The sequence below is a fragment of the Acomys minous genome, assembly GCF_964271855.1.
Source record: "Acomys minous genome assembly, chromosome: 2".
Taxonomy (NCBI): Eukaryota; Metazoa; Chordata; class Mammalia; order Rodentia; family Muridae; genus Acomys; species Acomys minous.
Genome location: NC_140484.1, coordinates 148,229,215 through 148,243,427, shown reverse-complemented (window position 1 = coordinate 148,243,427; position 14,213 = coordinate 148,229,215). Strand labels below are relative to the sequence as shown.

The following is a 14,213-nucleotide window of genomic DNA, read 5'->3' as shown; positions in this document are numbered from 1 at the left end:
GGGGGCCCTTTGCTGGCAACACAAGTAGGAGAAAGCTTCAGAGAGGGGCCTGGAAGGGCAGAGGGCAGGAGAGCTAGTTAGGAAATAGAGAGAGGTAGGCACAGGAGGGTCAGGAGTTCAGGGTCATTCTCAGCTCTATAGCGAGTTTGACGCTAACCTGGGATACACAAGGCCTTGTCTCAGAAGGCAAACCAGGGCAGGTGAGGTGGCTCAGTGAGCAGAGGTGCTTGTCAATCAAGCCTGGTGACTTGGGTTTGATTTTTCTGGGGTCCATATGGTAGGAAGAGAGGACTCCCGAAAGTTGTCTACTGAGCTGGACAGTGGTCTTGCTACATGCATGTGCTCCCTGCTACATGGCCCTACACACAATCGGTAAATGTAATGTTAGAAACCAAACTTAAACAAATCGGAGGAAGAGCCAAGTAAGGTACCTGTGGCTAGTCCTCAGCAGGAGGCAGGGAGCGGGTACTAAGGCTTGGAGGCCATCTTTGTCAGCATAGCCAGGTTCTGGGTCTGTCTCAGGCAAAGAGGGGGCGCAAGGAGAGTGGGAGGGAAGAAGGAAGGAAAGACCAAGTTACATGATGAAAAAAAGGACCAACTCCCACCCCAATATCCCAACCCCTACCCCCTATCCCCCCCACTCGTTCTGATTTCTGCCCTCCCCCACCCCTGACTCAGGGTTAGGGTTGGCCCTGATTTCTGCTCATCGCTGGCTCACTCCCAGGTTTACAGCACTGCCCTCCCCTTTCTGAGTGGCAACACACAGGGATGGTAGATCTCTGGCTAGCTGGGGGCCACATGGTAACTCTCTACTCTCTGTAACTCTAGTTACAAGAGATCTGGTATTATCACACAGATGTACATGTGGTGTGTGTGTGTGGGGGGAAACAGCAATGCACATAAAATAAAAATAAATGGGGGGGGGCGGTAAAAAAGAAACTCTGGCCTCCAGTTTGGCCTTAAGTCCAGCAACAAAGGATCCCCTTAGTTGTGTTTTATTTCTTTTAGTGTTCGCTTTTCCAATTGCAAGCTGTGTCTCTTCTGGGGACACAGCTCTGGAAGCCCCTGAATTGTATCCATAATGGCTGCTGAGGTGTGGGGGTGGGGGCGAGCCTGCCCCCCACAACCCTCTCCTACCTGCACTGGACTCTCTCCAGTCTGTCTTTCCAATTTCAAGTCTGTCTTTCCAATCAGTAGGCTTGCCAACTTTGCTTCGCTCCTGACTGGTTTTGAGTTTCCCTGTGTTGGATGTCAAAATCCTGCTGCACCTGGGTTTGAGGTCCCCGAGACTCTAAAGGACCCTCCCTCTGGTAGCCCAGTGAGCAATGTGGAGCAATGTGTCAGTTACAGTGAACAGCCTTTGGTGTGTGTGAAGAGGCCTCCAGTAGATCTTAGAGGAGGAGGGATGGCCCAGTCCAGGCAAGCCGGAGCTTGTTGGTGCGCCCGGGGCTGTGTGTGCCTGTGGAGTCCGTGATGTAACTTTTCTCAAGTTCTTTCAGAAACTCAGAGTGAAGCAAGGCCTGGTCCTGGTTAGTGTTTATCATCAACTTGACACAACCCGAATCACCTGGGAAGAAGGGACCCCCCCAGCTGAGGGGACTGCCTGGCCACATCTGTGACAGATTAGTTGGCCTGGGGATTGATGTGAGAGGGCCCAGGAAACCATCCTGAGGCAGGTGCATACACACACACACACACACACACACACACACACATACACACACACACACACACGCATGTTCCTGCAGGTGCACATACACATAGAGGCCAGAAGATAACCTTGGGTAATGTTTCTCAGGTGCCATCCTTTTTAATTTTTTTACCCAGGGTCTCTCGCTTGCCTAGAACTCACCAAGTAGCAAAGCAGCTAGGCCAAAGGCTGCCTCCAGGCACCCCCTGCTTTGGCCTCCCCAATGCTAGGATTACAAGCACATGTCACTGTGCCCAGCTATTTCTTGTGGGTCCTGGCATTGAACTCAGGTACCTGCGCTTGCCAGGCAAGCACTTTACCAGCAGAGCCATATCTGCAGCTCCATTTGTTTATTTTGAGAAAGGGCCTCACCCAGACTTGGCTTCAAGCTCTCAATCCTCCTGCCACAGCGTCTGGCTTTGGAGCAGTCTTGGTAGAGAGAAGACAGTCCACTAAGGACTAGCCTGGCCCCTACCAAGAAGACACCTCCCGTGCACATGGCAAATCGGCTCACGCACTAAGCTTATCAATGAATAGTAAGTCCGGGCTTCCACACGTGTCTTGCCACATCAGCTGCCACCTGCTTTTGTGAATAAGCTTTTGTTAGGCACAGCTGTGACTTGCACTTGGCACTCCTTCCTGCTATGTGGGCAGAAGAGACTTGAGGCACGGGACTTTCTCTCTGCCGCTTGTCTAAACCTTCACATATGGGAGCCGACTACTCTCGGGACAGCTGTGCCCGCTATAGGTGGGAAGGCAGAAGCACAGGGTGGGCAGGACGGTGGCTGCTCGCCCACATAGGTAAGAGGAGGAGCTGGGATTCAGCAACAGGCAGGTGGCTAGGGAGGCAAGGCTCTGCCCTGCATGCCTTGACACATCATCAGACACACTGACTCACAGGAACTGCCCCATAGCCAGCACACTCAACTCTCATCTGGCCTGACAGCTAGGTAATCCAGGCACTTGGCCCAGTGGCAGCTCTGATTGCTGAGTTAGTCACCTGCTCCCGCCGGCTGTTTGCTGGCCCGGTATCTGATACCAGCTGAGGTGACTCAGGTTGTCTTCCTAGCCTGCTGTCCAGGCCTCTGGAGGGCAGAGGACGCTTCTCCAGGCTCCTCCCTAGGCTCTGGGCTCCAGGGGGACAGGCTCTTCCACAATATCCCCCATAGCACCAGCCACAGGCAGCTTTGGACATGTGACCAAATGAAAGCTGCGTTTCCCCGTCACACTTCGGCTGCTTAACCACCCCACAGACAGAACTCTCCCTCCTGTCCTGGGTTCCTGTTGCTGAGGGCCGTGAACAAAAGCAGCTTGGGGAGGAAAGGGTTTATTTCAGCTTACAGTTCCAGGTCACAGTCCATCACTAAGGGAGGGCAGGGCAGGAACTGAAGCCGAGGCCACAAAGCAAGCGGCCTATAGGCTTGCTCCCCGAGTTTGCTCAGCCTGCTTTCTTATACACCCCAGGACCAGGATCACTTGGACAGGGACGGCCGTACCCACAGTGAGCTGGGTTCTCCCACATCATTCATTAATCAAGAAAATGTCCCGCACACCAATCATCCCACAGGCCAGTCTGATGGAGATTCCCTCTTTCTCTGAGGGCGCCAGGCATCCACGTGGTGCCCACAAGAGCAAAAGCACATATACACATAAATAAATAAATAAAAAGTAAGAAAGGTTCCCTTTTCTCATATATGTCTGGGTGTGTTAAGTTGGCAAAAAGCAACCAGGATTCTACCTCCTTGCTTCAGCCACATCCGTGCTACCATGTAGAGACAGTCATGGCATAGTGACCCCAGCCTGACCCCAAACCCTGCATGGCTCCCACTTTATCAGACAAAAGCAAATGTCTTCCATGATACTCAAGGCCCCCACCCCCATGACCTGCTGCCTTCCCTGTTGACTCTTTCACCATACTGTTTCTCAAGCCTGCCGAGCTCCGCCTGCCTCAGGGCCTTTGCGTTTGCTGCTTTCTTTCTTAGCCTTTCCTAGGATGGCCAGCATAGCTGTTTCTCCCTGTTTTCTTTACCTGCTGACCCATCACGATAACAAATTGATGGGTATCTTGTGGCAACTTTTAGAGTCTCTGAATTCTAGAAAAATTCTAGTTAAAAGCCTTTGGAATCTGTATGTGCGTTTATCAGGCTTCCTACCTCTTGTGACATCAAACCACAGGGAGTGTCCAGGAATGGGTGTAAACAGACCCTGTAGCCAGTGTCCCCGGGTTCTGTTATCACAGATTGTTTGAGAACAATGGATTGTTTTCCTGACAGACCAAAGTGCATTTCCATAAACAAGTCTGTGGAAAGAATCTGAAACAAGAACATCAAGTAGGATCAGTGTTTTCTGCCAGCTTCTTCCCTCCCCTCCCCCCTTTAAAAGGTTCCAATGTGGAGCAGGAATGGTGGCTCACACCTATAATCTGAGCCTAGAGAGGCTGAGGCTAAAGGATCGTGAGTTTGAAACCAGCCTGGGCTACAGAGTGAGCTCTAGGTTAGCCTGGGCTACGTCGAGAAACTCTCTGAAAAACAAGGACAAATTTTATTTCAGCTGTAAAAAGTTATTATCCGTATAGAAAAGAATAATGTGCCGTGCTTACCTTTCCCTTTATTTTTTGCACTCTGCTTTCTGGGGGTTCTAACCACATACTTTGGTCAAAAGCTCCATAGATAATGGAACACCGTGTTCTCAGCACTGCGTTCATCCACTCCCAATGTGTTCGTTCATTCCTTCGTTTGTTCGTTCGTTCATTCATTCATTCATTCATGATCAGGTATCATGTGCCGAGCCCTGTGCAGACCCTGAGGAGTCAGTGGTGGTGCAGAGAGGTGGGGTCCCTGAGAAAGGACAGAGACAACACCCATTAAACAGCCTGGGTTAAGGACGGAGATGGCTGTGGTAGAGTGGGCCCTCAGGAGGCTGAAGGAAGTGGCAGGAATATCATCACACAGAGAGCAAACCTTTATTCTGTCCAGAGTCCTGGCCCAGCTCACAGCCAAGTGAGTCAGAGTTGCCCCCTGCCCCATTATCTGAGGTTTTTGTTGGGAATAATAGTTACTGAAAAAGCTTATACATTTCAAATAGAGTGATGAATCAATCACATGGCTCCTGCTTTGTTTGACACGAATTGCCAGTGTGTCTGTGCTGTATACAACACCTGGTATCTGTGGCCCCATGGGAGCGTCCACATTTAAGTCCCTCCTGTTTCACCAGAGTGGCACCAGGAAGCCATGTAAGAGAAGCCCAAGTGCCTCCTGCGGGGCAGGTGGGGGAGGGGGTGGGGGTGGGGGGTAGGGGTGGGGAAGAGGGCGTTTGACAGGGGGAAAAAAAAAAAGAAAGACAATAAAAGAGATGAACACTGTGTGCTGAGCTTGCTAAGGCGACAGAATGTGTCCCCTCTCTAAGAAATCCATGATGGCTTTGACACCACAAAGCATTGATAGCTGGGCTGGAGCGATGGCTCAGTGGTTAAGAGCAAGCCCCGATCTTGCACAGCGCCCAACTTCCTGTAATTCCAGCCCCAGGGAATCTGATGCTCTCTTCTGGCCTCTTCAGACACCTGCAAGCAGGTGCAAGATGACCCCTTCTACACACACACACACACACACACACACACACACACACACAGCAACTGCAAAAGCTAAGGCCACGCACACTGTGCGATGAATGTTTAGCTTTGATGGGAAAGACAGAGCAGGCATTGTTGCTTAGTGATAGAATACTTGCCTAACATGCCCAAGGCTCTGACTTCATTTTTAGCAATATACACACACTTAAGTGGTGTGTGTGTGTGTGTGTGTGTGTGTGTGTGTGTGTGTAGTATAGAGAGAGTTCTATAATGTTCTTTGTTTCAGGCATCCATTGGCATTCTGGAACCTGTTCCATGTGGGAAAAGAAGACACTATTGTAATCCCCACAGTAACTGGCAGACTCTCCATGACCCACAAGGTCCCTGCTTACCCAGAGTTCCACAAACCTGAGAGTGGGAGGCAAAGCCCTAAGGGAGCCCAGCACCATGTATGGCTGAAGCCGCTCTTTGCAGGCGTGCTGTGGGAGCAGCCGGGCCCTGGGTGCAGTTTAGATCATGCTTGGCCTGGCTCCTGGGAGAGTTTATATTTTTCACTAGGAATGGGTGGCCTGCAGAAATAGCTTCCAGGATTCACTGGTGTCCTCCACATGTCCTTGCGTCTGTCCTATCATTTGTTCATCCATCCATCCATCATCCACCCATCCCCCCATCCATCCATTGACTCATTCTTCCAGTGGAGGGCCTTGTAGAGGAAAGATACTGCTGTAGACTCAGAGACTCAACTTTGAGCTGAGTTGAACTTGAACTTTGGTGCAGGCCTGTCATCCCAGCTATCAAGGGGGCTAAAGCAAGAGGATTGTGGGTTCAAGGCCACTCTGGAGAACTTAGTGAGACTGTATCACAGTACAAAGTAAAGTGGTTTTAAGATGTGGTTGACAGGACAGCATTTGACTGGCATGCATGAAGCCCTGGGTTTGGTCCTAGTTCTGAAAGAGATAAAGGAAGCACTCCCCCAGCCCCCCAGCCCCGCTCTGACCCACGTCACCCATGTTGTCGCCTCACCCTCCTGTCTTAGTACAGCCTAAGTGCTGCAGGCCTCATCCTAAGAAAATCTAGTCTCTCTCTCTTTTTTTTTTAAAGATTTTTTTTTTATTATGTATACAGTGCTCTGCCTGCATATACATCTGCAGGCCAGAAGAGGGCATCAGATCACACTATAGGTGGTTGTGAGCCACCATGTGGTTGCTGGGAATTGAACTCAGGACCTCTGGTAGAGCAGGCGGTGCTCTTAACCTCTGAGCCATTTCTCCAGCCCGAGAAAGTCTAGGTATTTCTAGATAGTCACCCTGACGTTGGAAACATTCAAATGGTGACTAAGCAGCCCCCACACTGACCACTGACCCAACTGGCCACGCTGATGGCATGACCAAGTCTGAGGAACAACTGACGCTCATACTCCCCAAGGATGAGTAGCCCAAGGCTCAGAGAGGTGCAGCGAGCGGCCTTCGCAAGATGCCAGAACCGAGACTGTCTTGACGTTGACCCTTGAGCAAGTCATAGTCTCTCTGGGCCTCAGTTTCCCCATTTAAATGTCAGGTCACTGAAACCTTCTGTGTGTACTTGTGCAGGTTAAAGTGAGAGAAGTCAGTCAGAGGTTGTGGTTTTTGAAACCAGCACAGCGAGAAAGCACAAGGAGGTGGGCCTGGGAATGGGGGCACTGTTAGGTGTGCTCTATTTAAAGATGCGAGTGGCTCAAGAGAAAAGCATGTGTACAACATGTGAGGCCTTTTAGTGTGTGTAAGGTCATTGCAGATCTACAGCCCATTTCACAGGGAAGGCAGAACTTGGGGGATCGGATAGTATGTTAGGCCCCCAGTCCCAGTGCTCAAGGCAAACTCCTTTACCTCCTTGCGGTGGTGAAACCTTTTTCTAAATTTAGTGTGTGTGTGTGTGTGTGTGTGTGTGTGTGTGTGTGTGTGTGAGTGAGACAATGCATGTGGAGGTCAAAGAACATTCTTTGAGTCAGTTTCTCTTACTAAGAGTTATGGGGATTGAACTCAAGTCCTAGGCTTATACTGCAAGCTCTTTTACCTGCTGAGCCAGCCCATGATGGTCTCCTAGTTGATTCTAAATCCAGTCAAGTTGGGTCAGGGTCTAGCTGTGTAACCCAGACTGGCTGGCTTCCCGATGGCAGCAATCCTCCTGCCTCAGCCCCCTGACTACTGGCTTTACATATATACACTGTTGGGGCCCAGCTTCCCGTACTTCCAACATCTAAGCCCAAAGTGAGTGCTCACTAACGCTCACAGTGTGACAGGTGTCTGTGGGTTTTGTTGTCAGAAGCCCTGTCTCTGAGGTGAGTGGAATGGATGTCTTCCTGGCCTGGCTTGGCTGGTGGGTACCACCAGGGCAGCATCTGAAGCCACCCCTCGGCTTTAGTCCCCATCCAGCAGGGATCCCTGACCCCTACAGTTGTTGAATATTCAACAGGCTCCATATTCAAAGACCTTTGTTCCTAGTTAATAACAGTTCTTTGTTGCTGCCTAGAGGGCGGAGTGGACCCAAGGCTGCACCCATGCCCTACTGCCTGCCAGATTGAACCTCCTAATTGCTGGAGGCAGCTCTTCTCTGGAATGGCTCACATCCTGGTGTGTCGGTATGAATGTGGCACGGCTTGCTCATGGAGGGTGGCAGAGTCCAGGCGCGCGTGTGTCTGTGTCATCCGTAGTGAGACAACTGGTGTCTTGTATCTGAGCGTGCCTGTCGGGGAGGGGCAGAGGTTAGGGAATCTACGTATTCCAGAGAGACCTGGAATTATGGTCCCTTGCCCTCCCCAGGCCCTCCCACACTTCCTGGAACATCTTGGGGGAGGGGCCCTTGTGTCTGTCGTCTCACTGAGACCTTGCACCCTTGTGAGCACCTAGGATACTGTGGCTATACACGCTTGTCCTTCGGGGGGGGGGGGTACCCAGGCTTGTCCTTAGGGTCTCACTGTGTAGCCCAGGATGGTTTCAAATTCAGAGATCTCCGTCTTAGTCACTTGAGTTAGGATCACAACACGAGTTACAGCACCCAACTCAGGGCTACCAAAGTGTGGTCAGAACACAGTCGCTCTAGCCAAGAGTCTTCCTCACTGGCTTCTTTCTTGGTCACATCCCTGGGTCATGTAAGCCTGTAAGATCCCACCAGCTGTAGCCCAGCCACACAGGCCTCTTTTCTCTCTTCCAGATCCCACATGGCTTTTCTCTCTGGCTAGGGACAAAGGCAGGGGTTTGGTTCTTCTCAATGAGTTCTAATGACTGGATTTCTTTCAAATTTCATTTGTTTGTTGATGTGTGTGCCTGGACTTGTTATGTACACGTGGTATGGTGCATGTTGGAGGCCAGAGGACAGCTTGCAGGAGCTGGTCTCTCCTCCCGTCATGTGATTTCCAGAAATTGAACTCAGATCCTCAGCCTCAGTGGCATGTGCCTTTACCCTCCGAGCTGTCTGGCCGGCCCTGGTTGGTTCCTACATGCCTGGCACCCACAAGCTCAGAAGTGGCTTCTGGGTGCTTTTATAACTTGCGGCTGGCGGAGTATTTTCCTTTTGTGCCCTCTGGTTAAAGCAGGTGACAGCTCAGGCATAGGGGGAAGGGGCACAGAAGGGCTGGATTGCTCCACCATCCCCCGCAACCAGGTGGACTTCGGGGCTTCTGTCCGTCCATCCTTTTGTAGTCAGAAATCTGCACACTCTTTTACAGATGGGCAGTGTGCACAGCTGCCCCAGGCTCTTAACTCTTTCTTTCCCTCTGCTCTTTCTCAAGTCTGTGCTGCCTTTTCACTGAGCTTCAGCTAAGAGAAAGAAAAACAAAACAAAACAAAACTGCCCCTTAACCAGAAGTAGTGCCTGGCCCCTGCATCCTGCATCGACCCCAGCATCGCCTCTGTCCCTTACGCAGTATCATCATCCTGCTGTGCTTTTGTGTTTTGTTTTCATGGTACTTACCACTTCTTGGCATAAGTTTATCACCAGCTTATTGTCTGGTCTTCCTCTCTCTGATCTCATCGTATAAGCTGCAGAGGAGAAGGGGGTTTTCCTTGGTTACTATTTGGGATAAGGACATGGGAGCTCTGAGAAGTTAACTCCCCTCCCCCATCACGACCAAATACACAGCAAAAAAGAGACCAGATCACCATTCAGACTTCAACCATTTAGCACCCAACAGGAAGGACAGGAGTGAGGATGTCCGAGGAGGTCATTGCTTAGGTAACCATGGCTCTTACACACTGTCATCTCCCACACTTGTAGGAGCTAGAACACACATGGCTGGCTCCATTCGGCCACTGGACCATGCGTCTAACTCCTGGCTCCAGCTGTCCTACAACCTAAGTTTCCGGCAGCCACGTCTATAGAAAGTGAGCCCACGTGGAGATGATTTCACTCTCTTGTGCATCATCATGGCCAACTAGACACAGCCAGAGCTGGGGGGATGGCTTAGTGGGTAAAGTGCTTTGGATTCCTGCAGAACCCACTTAAGTGCTGCTGTACAGCCCACCCCAGTGTTCCTCAAGAGGCAGAGATGATCCAAACTCTTGGAGCAAGTTGTCTAGCTGGAACATCTGGGTGGGTGAGCTCCTGGTTCAAGTGAGAGACCCTGCCTCACTTTATAAGGTAGAGAGTGATTGAAGGAAACAGCTGGCATTGTCCTCACCTACACATGTTCATACATGTGCATACATGTGCACCTGCACACACACACACGCACACACACACACATACACACACACATAGGAAAGTACCCATACACATGCAAACAAAGCAGAGTGACACAGATTTGCGTTGGCACGGGTTTGTAATTCCAGCTACACAGGAGACCAAGGTAGGAGGACTCTAAATTCAAGGCCAGCCTGGGAAACTTAATCGAAACCATTCTAAATGAATAAAGAGCTGGCTAAGAAGCTCAGTGGTAGAGCACTTGCCTAGCATGTGTAAGGTCCTGAGTTCAATTCCCAAGCACAGTAAAAGAGAAAAGAAAGTCCAGCTACTCTGTCTCCGGCCAGACGAGTGACTGTCTGCAAGCGTTGCTCATGGTCTCCAAGATTCAAAGGCTTCCAAGCTGTCTGGAGTGACGTTTGCTTTTCTTCTCTTGCCCAGAGAACCTGTCTCTGGGTTCTAGCTGCTTCTCTCCGCCTGTGAACTTCCTTCAAGAGCTGCCAAGCTATCGGTCAGTGGCACGCAGGAGGACAAATATCCTCTCCCGGGACAAGCAGAGCGGCACCCTGCTGAAGCCGACAGACTCCTACAGTTCCCAGCTGGATGGAGGAATCACAGAAAACCTCGACAGCCAATCCATCCGCAAGTATGCGCTGAACATCTCCGAGAAGCGGAGACTAAGGTTTGTGCAGTAGCCGCCTGGAAGTGGCCGTGTTACGAGGCTAGAAGAGTGTGTGTGTGTGTGTGTGTGTGTGTGTGTGTGTGTGTGTGTGTATGGTGTGTTTGTCATGTGTGGAACTGAGAGTCCTGTTCTGCAGTGAGCATTCCTAAGCTGCTGTGGCACATGACCTTCATGACCTCCTGCTTGAATAAACAGTCCCAGGTTCAGTTCAGTGGGAGATGATGTAGTCACTGAGAGACACACACACTCTCCCCCCTTCCTTTGTGTGTGTGTGTGTACATACATGTGTATATGTTCATGTATGGGCTAGAAGCTGACATTCAGTGTCTTCCTCTGTCATGCCACCTTATTTTGGGGGTTGGGGGGACAGGCTCTCTCACTGACTCTGGAGCTCAGCAGTTGGCTATCTGGCTGGCCAGCAAGTCCCAAAGATCCACCTGTCTCCATCTCCCACACTTCTGGGGTTCCAGCAGGTCCTAGGGATCCTAATCAGGTCCTCAGGCTTGCACATCACACACTTTACCCATTGAGTCATCACCCCGGGCCTCCCCTGCCCTCTTTGTCAAGATATTTCTGTATAACCTAGGCCAGTCTTAAGGTCACCTGTCCCAGCCTCCCAAATATTAGTGTTACAGGCATGCACGTCATGTCCATCCATCTGTCTCTGTCATCTGTTCACCCACTAATCTGTATCCATCCATCCATTTATCTATAGCTACCCGTCATCCTTCTATATCTATATTTGTATATATCCGTCAATTATCGGTATCTGTATCCATCTATCCAGCTGCCTATCCTATCTATCCATTCACTTATCAATATCTATCTATCCATCTGTCTAAACATGCTCCGTGATCTGAGAGCATGAGTTCACCTTTCATGATTATAGCAGTACATAGTTAGTGTACATATTGCTGTGAATATTGCTTTTCGATTAGTGGTGGATATGTATAAGGATGGGCTAAGTGCCAGTGACTGTGCTTACGACAGAGTGGAGCACAAAGCAGAAACAACCAGCCCAGGATTGTCATAAAATCAGCTGTCTGTGTCCCTGGGACAGAGGACCACAGCAACAAACATCATATATTCTCAACCTTTAAAGAGCTTGTGGCATCAGGTTAGGTGAGGTGGCACACACCTTTCATCTCAGCCCTCGGGAGCCAGAGGCAGGTGAATGAATCTCTGTGAGTCCAAGGCCCACCCTGTCAACAACAGCAAGTTCCAGGCTAGTCAGAGCTACATGGTAAGACCCTGTCTCAAAAAAAGAAGTATTTGTAGCATATCGGGAGAGACGTATGTTAATTAAAGAAGATATGTTATCAAAAGCAAAGGTGGCCTGTAGGTGAAATAGGAGAAATTGATCAGTTGGCTGGGTTAGGCGAGAGGCCAGGAATAGCACCATAGGGTCATTGTACTGAGCACATAGTAACCTTATAATTCAGCGGCACTGAGCCTATTGGCAATGCTGCGCAGTCATCACCACCAGCATCTTCCAAAAATGCTTTATCCCCACAGCTGGAAACTCTGTGCTCATTAGAAAAGTGTCTCTGTTCCTCCTCCCTCCAGCCCCAGGAGCCACTTCCCTGCTGTCTCTAGAGTTACCAATTCTAAGCACTGTATGTGCATGGAGTGTGACCTCCGTGCCTGGCTTTTGTCACTTTATGTAATGCTTTAAAGGTTCCAGGTTCACTTAACACTGGAGTGTGTCAGAGTTTCGTTCCTCTCAACGGCCAAAGTTAGGACTGGGAGCTCCCATCTACGGTCTCATAGAGCTCAGACTTGATGCTGCCCTGCCATTGTCATGCATATGGCCTTTTAAAATATCTTATTTTATGCAGGGACATTCAGGAAACCCAGATGAAGTATTTATCAGAGTGGGACCAGTGGAAACGGTATAGCAGCAAGTCCTGGAAGAGGTTTCTGGGGAAAACTCGAGAGATGACAACTCATTTGGAGCTGTGGCGCAAGGACATCCGCAGCATTGAAGGTAGAGCCTGTTTGCCGCTGGCTTCCCTGCAGACCAAGCAGCTCCGGGTTTGTGCCCACCCACTTGTGGCCTTCCCTCGGGCAGCCGAGGGGTACAAGTGCGCATGCGTGCATGCGTGCGTGCCTACCTGGTGCGGCCTCCCCTGCAAGCGACTTGGGTTTGAACCAGTTGACGGTTCCCTTCCAGGATGAACGTTGTGTGACTGTTCTCGTTGCTGTAATAAGATACTGAGATGGAAACAAACAAAGGAAGGGTTTGTTCTGGCTCACAGTTTTCAGAATCCAGACTGCCATGGCAGGGAAGGCATGGTGTTGGGAGCTTGAGGCGGCCAGTCACAGGGCATCTGTAGTCGGGACACAGAGGCAATGAACGCTGGTGTTTAGCTTACTTTCTCCTTTTCACTCACTCTAGCACCCCAGCCCATGGAATGGTGCTCCCCACCTCAGCCAGACCTCCCTGTAAAGTCCCCGACAGACAATGCCCAGAGGTGCCTCCTAGGTGAGAGGCACTGACAGTTAAGACTGACCATCTCAAGTATGAGCTTGACCCACTTGATGCCTTAATCATGCCTGTGCCTTTGTCAGCTAGAAAGGTCACAAGAGAGCTGAGGGCAGGGCGACGCTCCTCCCGTTCTGTGTCTCCTACCGTAAAACAAAGTGGTTTTTAATCAGTGCTTTACAGCTGCTAAAGTAGAAGTTTTCCTCAGTGAGGTCTGTAAAGAACATGGCAGGGTGTATGGAAGAAGCGACCATCTTCTTTCTTACCTACTCCAAAAATACAGAGCCTGGCATGGCGGCCATAACCTTAATGCAGGCAGGGGCAGGAGGGTCTCTGTGAGCTTCAGGCCTGCCAGGGCTACACACCGAGATGTTCTGGTCTTCAGGTAGGGGAGGGTGGTGCAGGAGCGTACATAGCACTGCAGGTAAGAGCACAGAGCTGCTCCTGCAGGGGACCTGAGCTCTGCCTTAGCACCACAGTGGGTGACTCAGGTTGGCCTGCAAGTCCAGCTCAGGGAGTCCAGCGCCCTCTTCTGTCCTCCACAGGCATCTGCATGCCCACCTCACACATGCACATAATTAAAATAAATCTTTTAAATTTACCATTAATAGTTTATTCTCCTTTGTAAATTGTTGTTTTATAAGTAGACTGTAAACATGTTTCTAAGGGGTCTTCTAGGCTCATCTAGAACCTCAACACACACACACATAGTGTCTCTCTCTCTCTCTCTCTCTCTCTCTCTCTCTCTCTCTCTCTCTCTCTCCTGAAATGGAAGCATAGCATGGTTTTGAGCAAAATACAAGCAAATCTTTACAGCAATAAACCTAGTGTCGCCTTTGGTGTCTCACTCATATTACCTCTGTTAGTCCTCCCAAGGCTCTCCTACACTTTTGTTTCTCTCCATGTGTACCATGTGCCCTTGAGTTCACAGAGACCCATCCCCACCCCTTTGTTTCTCTCTTTATAGACTAGGTTGGCCTAGAACCTGTCTGCCTCTGCCTCCTAGTGCTAGAATTAAGTGTGTGCTACCACACCCAGCCTCACAAAAGCCTTTCTTGTGGATACTTCATTTGCCTGCCACAGAGAGATTAAGATGCCTCCCCAAGTGCACTCAGCTAGGCTTTGAACACAG

At 50.3% G+C, this 14,213-nt stretch overlaps 1 protein-coding gene across 2 annotated transcripts in view; it reads left to right on the top strand.

Annotated features, from left to right (window-relative positions):
• The window catches only part of TMC7 (transmembrane channel like 7), a 53,410-nt gene that overhangs the window by 7,582 nt on the left and 31,615 nt on the right, over positions 1-14,213 (top strand). For both annotated transcript variants that reach the window (XM_084771687.1, XM_084771686.1), the window contains exons 2-3: positions 10,356-10,596; positions 12,435-12,583. In XM_084771687.1, the coding sequence (XP_084627813.1) occupies positions 10,356-10,596; positions 12,435-12,583 (390 nt within the window). The remainder of the gene's footprint in view (positions 1-10,355; positions 10,597-12,434; positions 12,584-14,213) is intronic.